The 23,650-nt window shown below is 43.7% G+C and overlaps 1 protein-coding gene across 9 annotated transcripts in view; it reads right to left on the bottom strand.

The window, feature by feature from the left end:
• The window catches only part of lrmp (lymphoid-restricted membrane protein), a 30,824-nt gene that overhangs the window by 1,166 nt on the left and 6,008 nt on the right, over positions 1-23,650 (bottom strand). For 3 of the 9 annotated variants that reach the window (XM_064343202.1, XM_064343201.1, XM_064343204.1), the window contains exons 4-38: positions 22,729-22,909; positions 22,197-22,255; positions 22,037-22,112; positions 20,930-21,088; positions 20,483-20,600; positions 18,958-19,008; positions 18,690-18,767; positions 17,354-17,410; positions 16,151-16,210; positions 15,732-15,796; positions 15,481-15,562; positions 14,937-15,071; positions 14,381-14,482; positions 13,922-14,073; positions 13,167-13,281; positions 12,326-12,737; positions 11,357-11,409; positions 10,825-10,915; positions 10,401-10,593; positions 9,876-9,966; positions 7,485-7,531; positions 7,083-7,147; positions 6,684-6,821; positions 6,398-6,489; positions 5,255-5,330; positions 5,108-5,168; positions 4,798-4,825; positions 4,245-4,385; positions 3,955-4,089; positions 3,669-3,816; positions 3,405-3,448; positions 3,092-3,160; positions 1,824-1,882; positions 944-1,090; positions 337-450 (exon numbers count right to left, since the gene is read on the bottom strand). In XM_064343202.1, coding sequence (XP_064199272.1) covers positions 337-450; positions 944-1,090; positions 1,824-1,882; positions 3,092-3,160; positions 3,405-3,448; positions 3,669-3,816; positions 3,955-4,089; positions 4,245-4,385; positions 4,798-4,825; positions 5,108-5,168; positions 5,255-5,330; positions 6,398-6,489; positions 6,684-6,821; positions 7,083-7,147; positions 7,485-7,531; positions 9,876-9,966; positions 10,401-10,593; positions 10,825-10,915; positions 11,357-11,409; positions 12,326-12,737; positions 13,167-13,281; positions 13,922-14,073; positions 14,381-14,482; positions 14,937-15,071; positions 15,481-15,562; positions 15,732-15,796; positions 16,151-16,210; positions 17,354-17,410; positions 18,690-18,767; positions 18,958-19,008; positions 20,483-20,600; positions 20,930-21,088; positions 22,037-22,112; positions 22,197-22,255; positions 22,729-22,909 — 3,694 coding nt within the window. The remainder of the gene's footprint in view (positions 1-336; positions 451-943; positions 1,091-1,823; positions 1,883-3,091; positions 3,161-3,404; positions 3,449-3,668; positions 3,817-3,954; positions 4,090-4,244; positions 4,386-4,797; positions 4,826-5,107; positions 5,169-5,254; positions 5,331-6,397; positions 6,490-6,683; positions 6,822-7,082; positions 7,148-7,484; positions 7,532-9,875; positions 9,967-10,400; positions 10,594-10,824; positions 10,916-11,356; positions 11,410-12,325; positions 12,738-13,166; positions 13,282-13,921; positions 14,074-14,380; positions 14,483-14,936; positions 15,072-15,480; positions 15,563-15,731; positions 15,797-16,150; positions 16,211-17,353; positions 17,411-18,689; positions 18,768-18,957; positions 19,009-20,482; positions 20,601-20,929; positions 21,089-22,036; positions 22,113-22,196; positions 22,256-22,728; positions 22,910-23,650) is intronic. The other 6 variants (XM_064343206.1, XM_064343205.1, XM_064343208.1 and 3 more) reach the window with 6 other exon arrangements.

The following is a 23,650-nucleotide window of genomic DNA, read 5'->3' as shown; positions in this document are numbered from 1 at the left end:
AACAGGAAAGGTCAAAGGTCAGCCGAGTAAAGCAGCAGCGTTCCAGAGGTCCTCTCCACAGCGCTAAAGAGAGAGTTTAGCGACAGTCAGTCATAGCTCAGTCCTTCCACAGCGCCGCTCAAGCAGAATTTAACAGGCCTGTGCACAACTCCAGCCCCAGCAACCTCAACCAATGTATTTTTATTTTTTGAGGCGGCTAGGGGTCTGGACTGGAGTCGTGCACCCCTGAATGAGGCTTAGCACTGCAAGTAGAGATCCGTCCAAGAGCACGGGGCACGAGAGCGAGCAACAAAGCTGCTGGAAAGGGAACGCAGGCGGTTTCAGAATTTAACTGACATCTTTGAGGTCAGGAGGGATGTGATTCTACTTCCCAGCTCCGTTAGACTGGACCTCCTGTCCGTGGTTGCCTCTTTCTTCTCTTCCTCCGATTTGGAGTCCTTCTGCTCGAGCCTACAGATGTTGATATTGCACAGGCAGGAGCTTAAGGAAATGCTATTCTTCACACTAAATGAGAAATTACGATTTAGTTTGTTGATGCAAATGTATCCATTTTTATTTAATTTCCCCATTGTTCACCAAAATGCATTTATAATGCCCAATTCTAACTGTATGTATGACTCACCACTACAACATTGTGATGCATGCAGTCAGTACTGCTACTTTCCACCCAATAATCTGCCAGCTGAGTTGGCCAAGCTTCTGCACTGGATGCCTTGTTGGCTACAGGTGCCTTACAGTAACTGTCCAGAGGGGCCACTAGTGGGCCAAATAAAGCCCTATGTCCTGGGTGATGATAATGCACTGTCCTATGGGACTCCAGGCCACAGATGGCACTGGAATTGATGTGGATCGTGGGATACATCAAAATCAAAATATATCAACCATGTGTTGACGGGAGGCAGTAATGGCTGGATAAGTGCTGTCATCATGGGGCAATCCTTACCCTTTCATTAGAGGGGAATAATTGGTTTCCGTCCATGCACAGGTGTTAAGAAATTGCGTTAAAGAGGGCTGCTGGCTGCTCTTCCCTGTCGTATTCCTGCAACGATGGTGGACAGCCCTGATGTCATGAGTCACCCAATTAAATGGCCTGGTTTACAAAAATTCCATATCAGTTATGTGATTTCATATACAGTAGAACAAAAATGTGGGATGTTAAGATTAAGATTTGCACAAAGATTTCAGGCTTACAGACGTGATTAAAAATTTAATTCAAATTTAAACAAAGGTGCAATATTTGTAATGTCATGGTATACGTAAAGGCAAAGAATGGCAGTTTTATTGAAAAGTTCCTCAGTTACGAATGCTACAAAGAAGAAAATTTATCAACAGCAATATGAAGGCATAGTAAAAAAAGAAATATATATATATATATATAGATTGGATTCAAATACAGTAGTGAATATTATTTTGAAGTCAGCGATCAGCATTCCATTAAACTGAAAGAGAATATCTAGGACAACAACACCACAGCGACCATCTTGATCATGATCATCACCATCATCATCATCACCACAATAATCATGACCATTGCCATCATCAATATCAGCAACACACCGAGCATAGTTGTTATTATTCTTATTAGCACATCCACCACCATCATCACAATGTTCTAATGATTCTTACCATTATCATCACCACACATATCATGATAATCGTCATCACCGTTGTTATCATAAATACCACCACAACCAGCATAATTATCCTTATACTCATCACCACATCCACCATTCCAACCACCACCACCACCATGACACCACAATATCCACCATAACTCATTAGCATCATCAACCTCACATTCAAGATGAGACCATAGTTCTTACCAGGAGCTCCTCCTGGTTGCTTTGTCCATTTCTGTCTCGGCCATCTCTTGTGACTTGGGCTACAGGCAGAAATAGAGATAGTGATGTGCTGAAGTCCAGTCATAGCCAACGCAAACCCTGCCTTATGCATTGCACATAACCTGTGGAGTTACTTTTGTGTCTTTATTATGCAATCAAACAGAATAGGTTTGAGAGAAAAACTTTCCACACTGCAATCAAAAAATAGATTTGAGAGCAAAACTATTGACACTGCAATCAAAAAATGTTTTATTGCAAGTAAAATAAATTTGTAATTAAAAATGTATTAATGCGAATCAAAAACTTTTGTTTGCGAATCCAAAAGTTTTCTTTGCAAATCCAAAAGTTCTGAACGCTGTTTTTTGCTAATCCAAGTTTTGAACACTGTTTTTTTGCGAATCCAAAAGTTTTCGTGGGCGGGACCTACGCTGAAAGATATAAGACACGTCTCGATTGGAGTGACAGCGTGGCAACATCCATAGTTATGCTGGCCCCACACTAGAGGATAATTAGGCCGATTTTGTGCCCGATTCGCTCTTCCCGACAATCACGGGGGCGTTCCCGATTCGAGGCTAGTCTGAACCGATTATCTGCCCAAATGATCCTGTAGTGCGAGGGGTTTACAGACATAATCGTAATGCTACCGACTGGATCTGAAATCGTTTAGTATAAACGCCAAGTGTGTGGTCCTGCGTCTCAAGATGATGGAGGCAGCAGATCAAAACAGTGAAGCAACCAATGAGGGTAACATCCACACAAAATGTGGTTGGACAGCTCAAAGAAGACTACTGAGAAAAAGGCAGTTTTGCTTGCTGTGTCATATTAATATTAAGTCTGTATATTGGGGGGTGGGGCAGTCGAATGCCAATGAAGTAGGGAATAAATTATACAGTGAGGCTAATAGTATATAGAGTGTGAGTGTAGGGATTACTTAGGAGACTGGCGCACAAGCTAGCTAAACGCAAGCAAGCACACAGAAAAATAATTAATAATTCACTAAATTAAAAATCTAGACCAGATCCCCTCATGTCTATCGCACACTATCCAGGCCACTACGGCATGTAGTTGTCATGACCACACATCAGAAAGTAATTCTGGAGTGCAGTGTATGCAGCTCTATACTGCATGCAAATCCAACCCTTCACACATCACTCCACCACTGCAGAGCAAACTGTCCAATACTAACCACACACTTATTAGTAACCGGAGCACTCGCATATTAAGTTGGAAGAAATGACAGCTTTGCTCACCATGTCAAAGTGCACAGCGCCTCCGCTGTTCCGGGGGATAACTGCAATGCTGACTCGTCGGGAAGAGGGCTGAGCAGAGGACACAGCAAAATAAATAAACAAATAATAATAATAATAAGTGGTTTACCCATTCAAGGCCATAGAAATAACCTGCATTCACCCATTAACAGTGTTTATCCATCTACTCCCACAGCATGGACCTGCATTCATTTACTCAAGAAGTGTAGACGTACTCAAAAGCTACAATACAGACAAAAAGAATCTGAACATATAGTAGTGACACCTGACCTGAGTGGAAAGAGGGCAAACTGACCTTATAGTATTGAGATCCAGATGCTTTCTTGTTCCGGAAATCATCTAGAGGAAAATGGAAATGACATGCAAAAAGCCCTTTAGCCTTACTGGCAGAATAATATGCAAAACCGGGGTTTTCACAACCAGTGTAAAAGACCAAATAATCTCTGTGTAAGCCATTTCACTGTTTTGCATTTGAAACACTTTTTCTTTTTTGAAGGAAAATGTGGCCTCAGTCACCCTGTGGGTATTACGGAGGTTAGTGGTACAGGGGTGCAGCTACCTCTGTCAGTGTTGGAGCTAAAGGACCGCTCGCTCTGCACTAGCGACTCCCTCAGTTCCATGAGCTCTGTATGCTCCTTAGTGTACATCCTTCTAAGGTTCTCCACATGCTGGATCATCACCTCCACCGCTCTGCTCACCCGGTTCTCCTGGAGAACACAGTGAACATGGATTTTTTAGCCCATGCACGCGCATGCACAAATGCTCACGCACACACACACACACACACACACAGAGCCTTAAGATGCAAAATACAAAATATTGCAGACTCCAATGTCTGGTCTGACCTGATGTATGGCTCCTAGCATCTCAGAGCGGCTAGACACTCGAGACATGGACTGAATGAGGATTTCCAGGTTCTTCTGCAGGCGGCTGATGATTTCCATGGACTTATTGTCTTCTTCACACAGGGGCAGCAGCATCTGGAACAAGAGAGCAGGTTTTAGGCCCGTCCTCAGAAGGCATGTCTAAACTCCAATGCTTCTTCCTGTGCACCTTACTCACACAAACCTCCAGCAGTCCCCCCCAGTCTCAAAAAAATCTGTCTAAGCCCTTCCCAAGCAGTCCCCTTCCTCGCCTGTAGCAACCCCTGGCAGTTGTCCACCTCCTTCTTCAAGTTGTCCTCGGCCAGGTCGCGAGACCGTTCCTCTAGACGCAGCCTCTTCTCCAGGGTGAACATGTCACATTTGAAGCCAAGAGAGAGACGGTGGAACTCAGCCTGGATGGGGGGTGCGGGGTGCGGGGTGGGGAGAGGGACCACTGTCATCACTGTGCAACACCAGGGCTTCAGAGCTTAATGCCACCATTCACAGCCACATAAATGGCTACTTCCTCCACATTAAGCCTTACATACTACCATCATTCTCTGCTGGTGGGAGCATTTTTCTGGCTAACTGGGGTTGCGGGGGGGGGGGGACTTCTCCATGATAACACAGTTCAGAAATCTTCATGCGACATGGAAAATACTTTTTTCCTCTTCAATAACCTTAAGCACTCCATAAAGGCTATTGAAGGGGAAACACTGTACACAGTGAACCAACAGTAGTTACAGCACAGCTGCACTCCTCCAGGCCTTAAATTAACAAGGCAATGATATTCAAAAACACATACTGTGTAACTTTAACACTTACCTCAACCTCTTTATCACTAGGAGACATGCTGGGAGGAGGACAAAAGCAAAGGTTTCAATATACAATCAAAACACCACCATATAGCTTCATAACAGGACAGGTATCAGTGGACGACGTGGAATACCTTCATTATGCAACTGACATATGAGGACTAAACATATTGTACTAAAAAGTACTGTTAAAGACAGACTATTGGGCTATGCTTTTAAAACAGCACGAGTGTCAGTAACAGACAATAATTGATTTTACAGTATTCACAAGAAACTGCTATCAGTGGTATAGACTGTGTGAAGACATGAATCCCACTCACCTGTTTTTCTCCTCCTTGGTTGAGTCACTTGCTGTACCTTCAGAATTGAGTGGAGTGTCATCTGGAGAGATGTGTGAGAGCATTAATCTCAAGCATTTTCAGTTAGAAAGCAAGCGGAATATACAGAAATCTGCGAGGATGAGTCACCTTCTTTCTCAATCCCTTGACTAAACTCCTCCTGCGTCTTCTGCTCTTCTATTGCCTCCATGCTGCCAGAAAGCTCCTGAAAAATCGAACCTCAACATCTCAATTCTGCAACTCCTGGGAGCTTCTGACAAAACGTTGCTCACAAGCCAAGTGAATACGAGAGTGAGCCACGATCCACTGAGCATTTGCTTGATGGCTCTGCTAGCAGTAATGTGGTTAGTGGGTATTCAACTCACAAATGAAACTTAGGTACACTGTCAGAGAGGGACTAACCGACGGGAGGAACCCATGGCACGATGAGCAGCAAGTAAGCTATTCCTTCAGGGAGAAAACTTTTAAAATGCCTTATAAAGACCTTGGCAAGTCCGTTGGACGCTTCTCAGGGAGGACAGCAAACCAACAAAAACATGGTTAAGTTTCAACATGAGCTATACGTGCAGACCAGCCAAATACAATGGAATATATAGGGGGGAGAAACTACAGCCCAAAACTACAAGTTTAAATCACTTGAACAGTGATTCTTCTTGTTTGACAACATAGTGACTTTGGAAGCTGTTCTTGTTTGTATCTAGTGCCAATTTTAGTTTATTATTAAGGTAATAACTCAACATTGTAAAATAATAATAAACCACTTCCCCAATTAATAATTATCTACCAGGACTTATTTTGATTTCACTGCTGAAAAGTATCACTAGTGCACAATTCAGTCTCAGAAGGGCTGTGAATACTGTGGCACTTCAGGTCCCTTAGAGTACCTGTGAGAGAAGGTGTGTGAATTTCTGTGGAAATGGCAAAAAATAATTAGCAAATATATGTAATTCTATATATATATAAATAACGAAATGATCTCTCAGTGCAAGTACAAAACATGCTATTTTAATATTTAGGGGAATATGCCTTTAAAGCCTCTCTTAAGAAATAACACTCAGGCATGCACAGAATGTGCCGACATTACTCACAGGACAGGAAGAACAACATTTCTTTTTCTTTTTTAAGCAAGGTTGAACATTGTAACTCATTGATGTACAACTAAACCTGAATCACATGTACAGCATTAGCAAATCACAACCACAGTGTTCTAATACCGGAGCTGTAACATTCAGAACAAGCAGTGTAGTTCATGGAATAAATTGTAGCTCTTACCAGTTCTCTCTTAAATTTATTCCTCAGAGTCAGGCAGTCTCTCTTAGGAGCACGGGCATTCTGGCTTCCGAGCAGCGGGGATAAACCATCATCTGAAATCACACACCCGCCCGCGGGCACAGTTAGGCCCAACACCCTAACAGCATCCGTCTCTCACACACATGCACGCGAACACAAAATTACACCCTGCTCAAAAGAAATTATGCTCAGTGAACCCTCTCAAAATTCCAAACTAACTGTATTTCAGCATGCCCAACAGAGCTGTCAGACAAAACACCTGACATACCTGTAAGGCTGGGGTTTAGAGCCGAATTCTCCTTCGACTCCTTGGACACATCAGCAGGCGTTTCAGTCTGTCCATCTTCTAGCTGAGGAGAGCCTCTAAGAGACTGGGGGCTGTGCTCTCCTCCTGCCTGCCTGCCTGCTTGTGAAGAAGACGGAGGATGGGAGAAAATGAGACAGGGTTAGATAGGAGAGAGAGGGAAAGAGAGACAGAGAGGGGAAGAGAGAGAGACAAATACAGAGACAGACAGAATGTATGTGTGTGTGTGAGAAAGAGAGAGAGAGAAAAAGAGAGAGAGGGAAAGAGAGTGGGAGAGCAAGAGAACAAGAGTGCATACCTCAGCTGCATACACTCATTGGAGTATTTGCAGGAATTCAAGCTGTGCCATGCAAGACCTCTTACCTGCCATTTGAGCCTTCTCTGGTGAAACCTGCCCTGCTTCCTCTGTCACTGACCGGAGATTGACACTGAGACACACAAGGCATTATTTTTACACATTCATAGATCACAAAAGCAAAATACCAGAGTGAATACTATACCACAGTGAGAATGACAACTGCACCAAGTGGCTAACACAGCATTTCATTACTGGACTACTTATTAATCTATTCACGGAACAGTCAGCACACACTAAAGGTCTTCAGACTGCTTATTAGTATGTAGTTATATCACTGACATTGCTATATTACTCCATCTGTTAATTATACTGTTCTTCATTGCTACATCAGTTAATTTATCACATTTTACATCACACAGTGCAAAGGAAGTGTATGGGTGCATTTCATGCGATCCATGCACACCCACCTCTCTAGTGTGACCGCACTGGCAGACAACTGACCCAGGGACCAGTCCTGAGTAAGTACATATAGAAGGAAAGGAAAAAATGAGAGGGTCCACTTAAAGAAAACAGTAGAGGAAGGACCAAATAGTACAGGTTTATGAAGCACCACCTATTAAGAAATTACTTTAATGGATGACTGAATTTGGAGTTACAGTCAACTTTCTATGAAGGCATTTGTTTCAGAAGACTGATAAGGAAAAAGGATCAGTATATCACAGGGAGCAGATGGACTCAGATACTCAGGTGAGACACCGTTTACATATGAGGTGACTCATGATACTGGAATGACTCTCTCCCTTATCACACTTTTCTGTGGAATGGAAGAGGAGTATTAGCACAGAACAGCCACAATTTTATTTCCTGTAACGGTGAGACTGCCAACCGGTTAAATGTAAAGTACAGGATTTCAGATCAGCACAGTGCCAAAATTACACAAACGTTCAGGTAGGACAGTGACTCTGCACTTATCTTAAACCGATGCCTGCCAGTTCAATGAATACAGCCTTCAGTTCATTCTCAACAACATGCAGATTAATTTGAGCCATTTAAGTTATGTTGCTACAGACTTATCAAATTGCCAAGGGAACAAAATATCGGATTATCAGAGCTCACAAAGTTTTTTTTTTTTTTTTAAATAAAAAAAGACAATGTTGATGTTCGTCACTATAATGCAAGATTTGTCACATGTCTATTTTAGCCTTGAGTGATACCAGAGTTGTGCAAAGTGTGAAAAAACAGAGTGACAGTATGATTAGCCACTAAGAGAAGCTTACAGTAGCACTGGTGTAATTCTGATGCGTCATATTTCTGGTAACCGATAATGGGACCAATAAAATGAATTGGTCCAGTGATGGTTTAGGGCAAATGTACTTAACTCAACAAACCCTGAAGTGAAATCTTTCATTTTACCGAACCTAACATTCCTATAAAACATGCACAGTTTCAACCAAAACTGGAATCTAACAAATTGGTGCTATATGCACCAGTTACCCTTTCATCAATTCATTTCAATGCATCTCATCAATTTCAGTTACTGTATCACAGAAAAACTGAAACAAAAACATTGTCATTCAATATAGCATCTCAAAGAAACTTAACGGTCTGAAATCTATGTACGCTGTATCTATCCAACAACACGCATGCATGCAAATGTCCATCTATCCCTATAAAAACACTACGCACATAATATTTCAGGCCTGAGAATATGGTACCTTCATCCAAACAGGCACACACAGGGTGACAACCCCACACCCATAACCCCCCCCCCCCCAAACACAGACACAGTTTCATACCTCATACCTGCATCCAAGAACCAAATGCTCTCAGTGTAGAGAAAAAGAAGAGGACCGGCCTCTTCCTTACATAATGAGTTAGCTGAGAATGAACCCTGTAGCTGCCAGTAAGTGCTGAGAACACCCCCACACTGACAGTGCTGAGCATGCGGGAGGGGGGTTGGGGGGGTGCATTCTTCATTCTGGCTCCCACTCAGCCCACTCAATATATTAACACTTATATAAGGCAGACTAAATATCAGGCACTCACACTGGACAAACAGGGACCCACCACTATAATGAGACCCTTATAGAAACTGCGTCAGGTGTGCCTTGGACAACACAGCTAATACAATTACACAGGATAATTTGGTAATGAAAAAATCAGTACTTTTTTGTTGCATTTAAGGCCTCCTATCAGATAGACTAATGCCATGATACATCAGAACCACAGATCTATGTATGTTGTATCTATCCAACCAAATATTCACCCATTGCGCTACCTCCTCCATCTCAGAGAAGTGCCTAGCTTGTGTATGCCACCTCCCTTGTGCAATCAGGAAAAAGTAAAACCAAAAGAAACTCGCATTTTGGACATACCATACACTTTTAAATCAGACCTTACATTTGAAATATTAAATTGATGGTGGGATAGAGAGAGCACTTCACAAAAGAAAAAAAACAGAGAGAGCATTACTCAGCTACACAGCAGAGGACAAGAGAGGAGAGGGAGGCGGAGAGAGAGGGTGAGAAAGCGAGAGAGTGAAGGGAGGGCGAGAGAGTGAGTAAGAGAAATTATTCTCTGTACCTTCAGAAGGATGACTTCTCTGTAGCATTTATGCTGATGATCACAACAAAGAATTTTAAATAAATCACTCCTGACCGGGCTGCAGTCCGTTGAAACACACTTTCGTGAAACAACCAAAGTTAAAAGGAGGTTGGGGGTGGGGGGAAAGGACAGAGCGTTAGAAGAGGGGAAGCGCAAGAGAAGGGGAAGTAGAGAAGAGTACATTTCTGCGTCTCCTCGATTATGACAAGAGAAAAAAGGAAGTTTCTCCACCGCTGTGCTTCCTCCTCACTGACCTTAGCTTCTGTCATGTTGGACGCCGCCGCGTCCTCCAGACTTCCTCCTCTTCCCCACTCCCCCTGCGTGCAGGCCGATACCAGGCAGGTCCTGACCGAGGAGCAGAGGACAGGAGCTCCGTTTCTATGTCCACCAGTATTCAAAAAGCTGATGTTCACAACAGCAGGAAACAGCTGGCTATGCTCAGTGTGGTATCAGAATGTTGGCAGAGACTGTCCAGGCAGAGGCTGCAGGTGCATTGTGGGTATGCAAAGCTTGATTGAAAAGACTTTAATAACCACCTCTCTGTAGCCTGCCACAAAGGGTTCTCTTACGCTGAGCCCCACCTATCCCAGGCATTAATTTGCATTGCAAAAGACTGGCAGAGAAAGAGGAAGACAGAGACAGACTCTGGAATCATATTCCGAGAAGAGCACTTATTCACAAACATCTATATATAATGCAGTCAAGTGCAGATCGCACTCTTCTACAGATAAAGCAAAGCTATGTATAACTACCAGTCATGACAGAGGCAATTCACTCACTGTCCTACAGGGGGAACCATCTCGCCCTGCTGGGGCTCGGTGTGCTCAGGCAACATAGTGAGATCCCCTTTCGGTTCAGGGTCTCCTGAAGAAATGGACAGGTCCTGGTCAGAGGAAGTGTGTCCAGGAGATAAGACCAGGTCTTGTTCAGAGGAAGTGTGATGTAGCTGCAGGGGGTTCAGGTTCAGAGCTTCTATAGACACAAAGCAGGAGCATCAGGATCATTATTCACAAATAAAAGAACTGACCACGATACATGGAAACAGCACAGACAGGCACAAATGGAACCTCTATTATGCATATATTGTCTACCATATCCCTTAAAACAGATTTGAATAACATACTGGAGTTACACTCAGCCATTACATAACCCCAGACTATATGCTGAGTGTGGGGACCAGGAAGATTATGGTGGAGGTCTTACCAACAAGATTAGTCTGAGGAAGGTCAAGCACGTGAAGAGTAGCATGATGCTTAGAATCCTGAGGCCCAGAGCATCCTGGGAGCCTATCATCCTGCAGCAGAACCCAGACAACTGCATCACTGCAACAGGCACACTCACACAGGCACACACCCACACAAACACACAAATCTACAAGCATAAATTTTACAAGCTCAAGCCCTCACGGCTACCTAAGATTAGCACATCAAGTGTAACCTCAAAGGTAAGTGCTTAAACAGCAAATGTAGCAAGCAATGTAATACCTATAATTACAGACAAGCCCTCCATCCCAACAAAAAGGCTACAAGCGCATTTGCACTAGCACATAAGCTATGTACTCCAAGCTAGCTGCAAGTTTAGCTATATGAAAAAAGGTTGAGTTTTGTAGCAGTAGGTGGAGTGCAGTGGGACTAGATTAGCAAAACAAACTCTTATGAAAAGGCCTTGTCAAAGGAATATGGATGTTTGTCTGTTTGGGCAAAGAACACAGAATATAGGAGCGACCACAACTTACCTGGGTAGGGTCACTATGTCCTCTTAAATATGTTTCTATTGTGTCTGTACCCTCTGAAATAAAGAGATGAAATGAGAGGGGGATCATTTAAATGTTCTCAGTGCTGGTACATCAAAATAGTTTCCATGACAACCTTTTTGGACCAGACTAATTTGCTTACAAGTCCATACCAAACATGGCCCACGGGTTTAAAAACAGACTTCATTTATAAGCTTCTCTGACTGTGAGAGCAGCCCTGACAGCTTTGGAGAGGAGACTGACAGCTAACCGTTCACCACTTCAGAGTCAGAGAGTCTGAACTGCCACAAGTCTCACAAGAGGCCATAGAAGGCAATGGTCTGGACAGCCTGTGGAGGGCAGGGTTCTTGAGGCAGGTTTGCCCATACAAGGTAGTGGTCCTGAGGTGGGACGCCCCAGGTCTCTGGGTACATCCCGGCTCTTTGAGGGTCAAGGTTATGCTGTGACTTTGGTAAAGATAAAAGAGCTAATCCACTCAACATGCCATGGACATAAAACAAATGTCACCTTGCTTAGCAAGATCAACTACCCAGAACTAGTGAAAACATCACTGGGTGTTCATTGGACCAATCTTGAGCTCTGAATTCCAGACAATGCCGTTATGACTATGCAGATATCAGTACTGGTTTTGAGAGAAGAAACTGTTTTTGAGAAATGCCTACAGTACAAACAAATTTTTTGAACATGATGAATAAAAATCATTCTACACACATCTAAAGGGTCACAGAAAACCCAAGGATAAAAACATTAATAATTCTGAACAGTTTTCCTTTAAAGATATTGAAGGAAAGGAAAGGTCATTATAGTAGCAGCAGAGTTATAAATCAAGTTAGTGCAGAGGTACAAGTGAGAAGCAGAAACACAGGGGAGCAGAAATACAGCTCCAGGTTAGCACTGACAATAGATGTGATCTATAGAAGAACTGATAGAATTGATCTGTATGGTACTGACCCAGCTCTTCACTCTTGACACTTTGACCTTGGGGTGATCCCGAGGAATGAGGAAAGCTCGAGTCCTTCAAGTACGCTCCCTCTCCCTCGCTCCTAGACTCATTTAACTCCTGCCCTTCACAATCCAAGATGCTACGGTCATCTTCCCCGCCTGTGGTATCTCTGAACTCCTTTTCCTCGAAGTCTGAGACTCTCGTTTCTTCTCTTGAGCTGTGTTGTTCCTCTTCCTCCCTTCCGGAATTTAGCTGATGCTTTTCCTCCGTCCTGAAGATTGGCTGCTCCTCATGCTGACTCCTGAAGCTTGACCGCTCCTCTTCCTCTCTCCTGATGCTAGGCTCTTCCTCCTTCCAAGAGATCTGCGGGATGCAATCCTGCTCCCAGCCCAGAGAGAGCCCATCGGACTCTTCTATGACCTACAGACAGAGACCAATAAAGAATTCCATGAATTGCAGTGAAGTTGGCTGTGCATGTACACATGGACAAGCAAATGCCTATTCTCATTCACTCACGGATGCACCACAAAAGTACACGCATTCGCCACAGTAAAATGCATACAGACTCACAGTGAACAAATGCACATTCACATTTGCAGAGAGAACACATTCACACTTCATTTTATTCAGGCCCCTACCCCCTCCTTTAACAAAATTCAAGGCTGTTAAAATAGGAAGTGAAAATGTGTGATGTGAGACTGTAGAGTTGTTGAAGTGCCTACTCTAACCTCCCCCTCAGAGTTCTCAGCATTCTCGAGTGCATCGAAAAAGGCCGTCTCCACAATCTGGTATGAATTCCACCTTACAATGATACATTTCTTTCTCCCCACTTCAGCTCTTCGGTCTTACCTGCTGCTGGAAGTCCTCTGTCTGGGCGCTGGCCTCTCTGCCCTCAGGCAGTGGAGCTCTCAGATGCACCAGCTCCTCCTGCAGTTGCTGCCGCTGGTTCTCCTGCTCCTGGACCCTGAAAAACACCCCACCCACACATACATACATAAAACATTCAACATGCATGCACACACACACACAAAACACTTCTTAATCCAGAAAATCACAGACAATCACACTGAAAAATACCACAAAAAAAATCCACAATCACACACAAACACTCCTACACCTATTTTATCGCCAACACACAGTTTCCAATCTGTGCCCAACAAACTATGCCAAATCTGTCTGACACACGTTATCCAATATGTCCGCAACACACTGCTCTCATTCTGTCTGACGCTATACCCAATCCGAAGGCCCATGCAGTGCCCCATCCCTCCTGCAGTGTTGCTGTACCCCCAAGAGAGCAGAAGCTTGGGGGACTGCTGTGGCAGGGTCCACAGCTCCCTTTAAATCTGCCCTGCAGCTGTGGCAGGCAGCCAGCTGCCAAACACACTGGAGGACCCCAGCCAGCCAGACATTCTGAGCAGGGCAAAGGTCAAGCAGAAACAAGCCCTCTCCAGGGAAACAAAGAAAAACAGTCAAATGTGTCACCATCACAGATGCATGACTTCTCCCCTTCCACGCATGTCCCCCAGGACAACTAGCCAGGATCCCTAGACAAGAGTGGTGTGCATTGCTGTCCTTCACTCTGCTGCACTCCTCACGGTTACCTGACTGACAGGTGCAAGATCTCTGTGCGAGATCTTCGCATGTTGCTGGCCAGCTTGATGAGCTCCTTCTCCAGTGAGTTTGTGTACTGGTCCACTTGTTGCAGGCTGTGGCCCCAGTCTTTCCTCTTCTGCTCAAGCTCTGTCTGCAGGGCCTGAGACAAGCAACACAGAGCAAAATCAAAGGAGCACACATACGCCCACACACACACAAATGCACACACACATGTACAACACATGCCCATGCCACACTACAACTCACACCCAAAAATCTGTCAGTCAAGAAGCATTCTTGCAAATAAGTTTCGTCACAAAACACAATGTAAATATTCAATCTGTAACTTAGCATTGCAACACAAAATGCAAACCATGCTATGTATGATGTATGAGCAAAATAATATTTTACATTTGAGAAAATGTCTACTACAGGCTCCTTCTTGCCAGGGCTGCATGACCATTTACCAGAAGTTTCTGCTCTGTGCTTGGGTCCAGCCCTGAGTGTGCCTCCATGAGCTGCTTTAGCTTGGACAGCACAGAGGAGCAGTCCTCTTTAAAGTCCTCATCCTGGAAACAAAACCACCACTGTATGGGAGCTGTACAAATCCCTCACCTCTCATGCACTTCCCCAATTCCACACCTACCCCATTCAACACCACACTTCAATAACATACTCAGTGAGCAGTTGCAGTGACTCTGCTACAAGTGAGGGGCATTTGCAGTGAGCGTAATCCTATAGCAGGGCTGCCCAACCCTGTTCCTGGTGATCTACCATCCTGTAGGTTTTCACACCAACCCTAACAAGGCACACCTCATTCGACAAATAGATTGCCTTCAGCTACTGATCAGTAGAATCAAATTGGGTTGGAATGAAAACCTACAGGACGGATCTATGGTATGGACCAGTCTTAGTCCCAATACTTTCCTGAGGGGATATTGTAACTTTGGTGTTGTTGACCAGTGTTGCGTGAGGAATTTCTATCTTTGATGAACTCGGTGTGACCTGTGGCCTCCGTCATACCAGTTTGCTGAGGATATTCTTGAACTGGATGGACATTTGCTCAGGAGTGGGACCCTGAAGGAGCAACAGCACCTCTCTGTCCAAAGTCTCATCCAACGGCGAGGCAAAACTGAGAGAGGATATCCGCTCAGCACCCTATAGAGAGCAAAAACCAAGTGTCAGCGACCCAACCCTGGCCCATCCTCTAACCTGACTGCGCCAACACAACATTGACCCAGAATCTAACCCAATCCTCAAATTAACCCAAATTGACCCACTATCCAGAAGACAGCTTTTACAGTACGTCAGCACTGAAACACCTAACTGAGTATATACAGTAAAACACCAATGTAGCAAACCATCCAGGATCAAAAACAACCCAAAACTCAGCCACTATCAGTACGGACATGACTGAACAATAAGCAAACACTCAACTTGATATCTACAGTAAACAGTGACCCAACATGTAACTCAGGATCTGCACTCAGGATCAACACAGAACCACTATCTATCCCAGCATTGAGGCCAACGTAAAGCAGACATTAAATGAAATGTAAAAACAGACCTGAGCAAGAGCCAGTTCTGCCTGTAGAGACCCTGTACAGGTCTGGTTGAGTCTGTATGCCACTGAGAGAGAGAGGCCAGCACTGCAGGAAACAGATAGCACATCACAGAGGGAGGGAGTCAGAGAGATAGAGACAGAGGAAAAGAGAGAGAGATAAAGAGAGAAAGTGAACAAGAACAGCTGACGGTCAGAGAAAATAATATCTGTGAATTGTGGTATTGTCCACAGAGTGTGGTATTCCGTATACTCACGCTGCCACATCTGGCTGAATCATCTGCATCTGGCTCTCCAGCTTAGTCTTTTCAGCTCTCAGCACCTACAAAAACAATACACTCTGTTAAAAAAACTGTATATTACACAGAGCTGCAATATAAACACCCCTCAACTGTATTAATATAAATGCACTACAACACTAAATAGCACTCTTAATACACAGAAACTCCTTTAACGTACACCAAATGCAGATATAGATATAATATACTCTAAGCACACAGAAACATTGCAAATACTTCAGAAACTGCTTTGACATAATAGCCATTGTAAAAGGTAAATAACATAATAAAGACACTTAAATAGACTAAAAGGTTAAACACTGGACAAGGAATATGTAGCTCTGGACCTCTGAGGTGCCATTTTGTGAATGGGCTGAGCTGCTCCCTAACAGTCTCACCTCAGTCACAGATGAATACTCTTCAATCACAGCCTTTAGCTCCTCTATCTGCCTGCACTTCTGTGGAGGGACAGAATCACAGTTATATCTTCTCAAAAAAGAAGGATTCCAGTCGAACAATATTTTCTCATGAGGTAAAGGGCAGTCTGACGCTAGCCAACTCTTCTCCTGGTTTCGCCAGGATGCCATTAAATTTACACTCCTCGTTTGGAGCTATCAGAAACACCCGCACATCAGAGTGATGGATTAAGTGATGCCAGTCTCTGACCTTATACAGAGCAGAACCAGTCTCCCACAATGATGATCAAAGCACAGCTTTTCTGGGGATCCATGCCATTTAAAATCACTGACCAGTTCCTTTTTATGTATAATACATTGTCTGGCCAAATTTCATACTAAAAAAGAGATTTGTCTGAGGTAACGCAATAACACAATCAAAAGCTTTTTGTTATACAGCAACCTCACTGAGGGATGAAGATTTCATGAAGTGATTAGACTTTATTGTGAAAGTGAATCCATGCACTTGATGAACATTCTGCTCAAATAAACTGCTGGTATGCGATACATCCTCAGCTAGGAACCGCTTATCTGCAGACGCTCACCAACATGCTAAGTATGTGCAGCACTTTTACACGGAAAACAAAATTACGGAAACAGGGCTACTGTTATCACAGATTACAGTGTACAGTGGGCAAAATGTCCTTTGGGATGAGCACTTTTCCTGGGGCTCACTGTCATGTTCAGCCTCTTCGGTGCCTCCAGACTGACCTCAAGTAGTATTGAGGCCTAATGCAAATACTCCATTACTCCCGTTGGCCTGATGCTCCCCCTGAAATACTGAAACTGTGGTCTCTGTAGCCGGAGTTGACACGGTTGACCACTGCACAGGGCACTCGCCCGCATTTACGTGATTTACACAACAAACATTCACCATGGGGTGCTCAACATTCAGAGTTTTGTCATTGCCGAAAGAAAAAATGTTCTGACTCATTGCATTAACATTCATGTGGGGGCGTTGATAAAGAAAGTACATATATAGCTAGTGCTACAGCATTCTAGGAAGTATAGGCCTGGAAGAACAGACTGAAGTTTTACAGCCCAGTCAACTGCTTAAAGGTTTCAGTCTAAGCTGGAACTCATTGTTAAGGCTCTGATTGGGCCAGGAGGCCTGCATCTTTGTTCTGAGTAGTGAAAAGCACTGACCTCTCGCACACAAGATTCCCTGTCATGCAGAATGCCATCAAAAGAGTGGACCTGCACCTGGAATAAAGAGAAGAGAGAGTCAGAGCACAGCCACACTCATGTTCACTATAGCACACAGCCGTGGCGTGGCAAGCAAACATCACTTTCTACATGCACAAAGAGATGACATGACATCACGCAACCACAATCATGACCACAGCAGCACACAGCACACATTACCAAGCAATTATGTTTCCATATAACACAGTCAAGATATTACACCATTGCAAAAAATATGTTTTCTGCACACATGTCATGACACCAGCAAAATTACCAGAATCAGATTTACCTGACAACAGGTGCATTAAGAATTTCAGGCCCTAGGCTGCAAAATGATTTAACCAGAAATAATCTGTGAAACTGCTGACTAAAGAATGTTTCTTGGGAATAGACCCACAATGCAGCTTTGCCCTTGATACATATGCATTTCTTTATGCAAGGGCACTTTCACAAAATTTAGTAAATCGGTATCCTAATCTCTATAGTGGACATGACATCCCGCCTCAACACTTCATCCAGCATTGCTCAGCTAGGACATGATGCCTTGGCAAAACCTATGACAGCCTTAGCCACATTGTGCATACAATTTCAGATTATAACACATTAAACATGACATACTCATATGTAAACATGCATGCAAAAGTAAGTTATAAATTCCCTCACAGTCCCTTGCTCAAATCATGCCCTCAGGTTTCATTTCTCATATCATGCCAACCTGTGGTTTGACTGAATTTGCAAGACAGATCATAGCGAGTGTTGATCATAATCAAACTGGCGTGGAACTTACACAGATACTATTCTGGATAAATTTTATTTATCCTTTATAAATAGATAAAAGATAAATAAATTAAAGAAGCAGCATGAACAAAGAATGAACAAAGCCATATGGGACAGTTTGAGGAAAAAAAATGTATAACGATATATAAAAACGACAGCACAGAGTAATAAGGCTGAATATTGTAATATACTTTCTAAAGTTAAAAAAGAACTACCAGAAGCTAAGAGGCTCTTTGAAAGGCAAATAATCCATGATGCAAAAAGTAATCCTAAACATTTCTGTTAGATTGTATCTAGTCTGTAGGTAATCAGATCACTAGGTACAACTTAGTCAGGAAAACGGCAAGCATCATTAGGCTGAATGGCCTGTTGTCATGTCATGTCATGTCATGTTATGTTCTGTTATCCAGATAAGTCTTAATGTACAGTGGGTCATAACATTCATTGGTGGACCTAAGAAGTCTTGTCATAGGGTTAGGAAGCTCAGAACCCAATCTGAACCACCAGGAAGTGAACTCACTTGGAGATCAGCATTTAGGTCACATAGTTCAATCATCTTCTTCTGAAGGTCATCAATGTCCTGGCTGATCTTGATGTTCTGTAAGATTGTTCTATTACTGCAAAATATTATTTTGCAAATACAACATCTTTTACAAAAAAAAACATAAGCTATATTTATACCCAACCATGTAATATAATGAACTGAAATGCTGACAATGTCAGGTAGTTAACGCAGACCACTAATCAAAGATACCCAGAGACATCTACAGAGAATTAAGATTGCATGCCTCTTCTTGAAGAGAAGAAATCTTCATAATAAGACCATGATTCTCTCGCTCCTGTGGGTAAAGAGTGTAGAACCAATCTTTAGTACACAACAAGCAAATTATTTTAAACCACATACAACATCCTTTTCACTGTAACTTTACAGCACTGTGCATGGCATCATATAACATTACATACAAGATACAAGTCGCATAGATTTACTGAAGCAACTACAGTAACTTGAAATAATGAAATAAGTACAACATTATTTTAGACTGGGCTCCAGTGTGGATCTGTCAGTAATTAGTGCAGGCCGGACACTATAGTCTAAACATTGTAGGGTCAAGCCTCGGCCAAGTCATTAGCAAAAATATGACAGGGAGTCCACAATGGTGGGACACAATTAGGTTTGTACTACAAGGGGCAGGATGGCTGTATGTCAGCCAAGCTTTCTGGAAAAGGAAGCTACACTGTATTAAACTCTTTTCCTGAAATCTGATTCTAGATTATTTCCTGGTTCCATCAAGTTGTCACGAGTGTTGTGTTCTCGGTCACTGCTTTTCTTGAATAGCTGTATTGTGTTGGAGCCCCAACTGCATAAAATGTTGATTTGTTAGAAGTAACCGGCTAACGGTTTATCAGCAAAGCTCATCCTCAGTGACAATCAGTTCAGGCTGATAGTATGGCTCAATATCTGTCAAACAAATATGCCTTTTCATGGCTTGACTCGCTGTAATCTGATTGGCATTTTTTACTCCAGAATCACTGATGGCAAAGATATATAAGCCAGTCAGAGGAGACTAGTGCTGCAAGACCTATATATACACTACATGACCAAAAGTATCTAGACACCCCTTGGTCTGAGGCTGTTTTTCATGGTTTTGGCTGGACCCCTTAGTTCCAGTGAAGGCAAATCTTAATTATACAGCATACAATCACATTTTAGACTATTCTGTGCTTCCCCAACAGTTTGGGGAAGGCCCTTTGCTGTTTCAGCATGACATTGTCCCAGGGCACACGGCGAGGTCCATATAGAAATAGTTTTGTCGATAAAGGTGTGGAACAACTTGACTGGCCTGCACAGAGCTCTGACCTCAACCCCATCCAATGCCTTTAGAAAGCTAAATGTGAGCCAGGCCTAAACAGCCAATCAGTGCACAACCTCACTTATACTCTTCTGGCTGAATGGAAGCAAATCCCTGCAGCAATGCTTCAAGATCTATTATAAAGCCTTCCCAGAAGAGTGGAGGTTGTTAAAGCAGCAAAGGGTGGACCAACTCCACATTAATGCCCATAATTTTGGATGAGATGTTAGATGTCAGGTGTCCACATATTTTTGGCCATATAGTGTATCATGACCCTGCAAAGTGATACAAAGTGTGCCAGGCACATCACTCAAATCAGCAATACACAAATAATTAGTACTATTTCCAGGGGTGTGTAGTTTGGACAATAATCACTGGATGGCAGGCAAGTGCAACAAAGGCCTAAAAGCACAATCAGTTGCTTGCATGCACACGCACACAGCAGCCAACATGCCACACTCACCATGTGCTTGACCTGTGTTGTGGCCTGTGTGCGCCTCTCCTCCACAGCACTCAGTGTCACCTTCATCTCCTCCACTTCTTCTTTCAGCTGCTTCTCTTTCTGTACCAAATGCTGACCTCTACAGGTCACAGGACACAAAAGCCAGGTTGTCACTATGCAGTAGATGTGAAACATTTTACATGCATCTGGCATCCATTTTAATCACAAAATGGTCTGGTAAAATGGCAGAGGGCACTGGGTAATGGTAAGGTTTCATGGGGAGGGTAGTAGAGAAGGGGTAAGGGGCCAGGATTAGGTCATGTGGAAGAGCTAAAGGAGAGGCAGGGAGAGTTGAGAGGTAGGATTCAAGTGTCCCACTTGGGTGAAGAGGGTCAGATTTAGGTGATATTAGTTAGGATCACGTGAAACAATGGTTGGTCACTTATTTGGCAAAGCATGTTGCAATACATTTTGGCCTGAGTCTTGAGTGATTCATTCTCCTCGGTCAGCTTCTGGTTGACTTCCTCCATGGTCTCCATTGCCTGCTTCAGCTTCCTGACCTCATCCTGCAACTTCTGGTTATTAAACTGCAGGTCGGCCACGCAGTACACCAGGTCAGACGTTTCGCTGCAGAGACGCAGTACAGCAGATCAGTTTCTCTATACACAGTACACCAACTCAATCTTACTATATACAGACACTACAGGTCAGTCTCTCTATCTCCATCCTACACACAGACATGCATGTACGCACACTTTTCTTTATTTCTCTTTATCTGAGAAAACTAGACAAAAAAGGGCCCTGAATGATACTGATGACTGGTATGGAAGTTTGGTCTCCACTCATGCATTGACAGACAGACAGAAACACAAAGACACACACACACACACACACACACACACAGTCCTATTCACTTTCTGTACACACTCCATGCAGCAAATTGCACTCCATACATCCAAAGAGGGAGATCTTTTATACAGTGGGTGACAAAACATGCATTTCTTTCACTTTAAGGTCAGTTCTTCCTTCCAAAATATCAGTGTTCTCCTTCGAAGCAGATGTATGAGAAATCGGCCTTGCGTCAAAATATTCATAAAGAATTAATGAGTCGGACTGAAGATGGACTGATGACATGGGTGGGAGGAGAAAAATGGCACAGAATCTATAGACTAACCAGATGGTCTGCTCATGGTTTCCTTCTGTCCTCTCTACATTCCAACAACAGGAGTTTCCAGTGCTATATCCCAATTTGTGAATATTCATGAACAAGCATGCCTAGGGACAGAGCATCCACTGGCACTGTATTGTCTTTCATCATGCCCCATTCATTAATATTTATCAGATGCATCATATTTGGAATGTTTTTATATCAAAGGTAGTGAGCCAGAACTTTCAATGTAAAGAATACAGAGGCAGGCATCTCCTGGGTCTGCAGAATCAGTGCTGATGATGGTGAGTGGGGGATGGAAGCTATGGCTGGGGTTGGAGGGACCCTACGGCTGGGGTGGGGGGATGGGCAGCAAGGATGGAAGAGAGGAGACTGATAGCCGACGTGGGAGGTGAGATCAAACTCACAGATCGCCTCGTGAGGCTTCCCCTCCAAACGCCTCAAGGCTGCCGGACGTCATATTCAGCACTGCAGTTCGCCTCCCTGGGAAGAAATTACGCTTTCATCTCCCAGAAACCAAGAACATCAAAGAGCACACATACAATGACCTCAGTAGCTCAGTCTTACCAGAGAGGCTGTCTCTAAGTCTCAAAGACTCCTGCAGCAAGTCCTCAGGTGTGTCATCCCTAACAGGTGGGGGAAATGTGTGCTTCAGAAAAGGTCAAGAGACAGACAGGAAAACTTCGCAGGATGGTCTGAGCAGTCATACTCCTGGTTCAACAACAAGACATGTTGCATTCAAGCCTCATTCCCACTGCACCAAATTTGAAATCACCAACTGTGGCTCTCAAGTAAATGCCATGTTACTCACATCATGCACAAAAACATTTTCATCTGAATCAGGTGACTGTGTACTCCTCCAATGCACCTGGCTGCAAGCCCGTGAATAATTTACACACTGCAGGAGAGCTAGCACTGACAGGAAGAGAGGTACGCAAGATATCCCTCGCTAGTATCCTGAGGACACCATGCATGTAGAAGGGAGGCAGAACAGCTCTGTGCAGTTGGTGACTTGCAAAGAGAGCAGGGAAACAGCAGCAGCAATTGCATCATTTACTGGTCACAACTGTGTCCTTGCCACTTCCCCATCTGCACATACCCCTGGTTGCGACAGTCCTGGATCCACTCCTTCATAATGGCGTGATAGGTGACCAGGTCGATAGAGACGTCCTTGCGGTCGGGGTCCAGCATGTTGCACAGCTCCTCCAGGCCGCTGTCCTCGGATCCCCGGCTGGTCGTGTGACGCAAGTAGTCCACAATGTGAGACACGCAAACTCTGCCTGGAGAGCAGAGGCCACGATTACTGTAGATACCCAGAGGGACACCTCTGGTGGCCATTACAATCCTCCCTCCACAGAGACAACTGCTTGGGTCTTGGCCAGGCTGAGGAGTGAATTTAGAATCCACCTACACCACACAGAGTGACTGTACATAGCAGTCCCACGTCTGAACACACTCCTAGAAAGCAACTCTCTCTAAACGAGCAACACGGGCACAGTGTCGCACTCTTCATAGGGCCATTGTATCATTATCAGATCCTCACTAAAGGATTATTATTATGCATTATTATGCTCCAAAAAATTTGTGGATTGCTAAAAGAAACCGTTATGTGCACATGAAGTGCCGCTGGGTAGAGAAATCTCACAAGAAAAGTAGTATGATAGGAGAGGAATATCTGCCATAAGATCACAATGACACAAACAGACGATTCAGTCAATCTAGAATTTACCCATAGCAAGTGACCACTGCTTCTACCGCCTATGAAGTACAATGGAAAACAACATTGAAATACAATGTTTTATACAACATTTAAGTGTCATTTATTTACTATATATATTTCACTTTCATCCCTTACAGTCTCAGTCACATGGTTTACCTGACTTAACAGAGCAGGACAAACAGAAAGCTGGATGGAAAGAAAGATGTGTGTAGACAGACCTGAACAAGAGAGGGACAAAGACAGAGGGTGGGAGAGAGTAAAGCAGAAAGACAATGGGGAAGATAAAGTAGGACAGACAGAC

Source organism: Anguilla rostrata, chromosome 7 (assembly GCF_018555375.3).
Source record: "Anguilla rostrata isolate EN2019 chromosome 7, ASM1855537v3, whole genome shotgun sequence".
Classification (NCBI taxonomy): Eukaryota; Metazoa; Chordata; class Actinopteri; order Anguilliformes; family Anguillidae; genus Anguilla; species Anguilla rostrata.
Note: the sequence above shows the minus strand (reverse complement) of the source record. Positions and strands in the feature narration are given on the sequence as shown.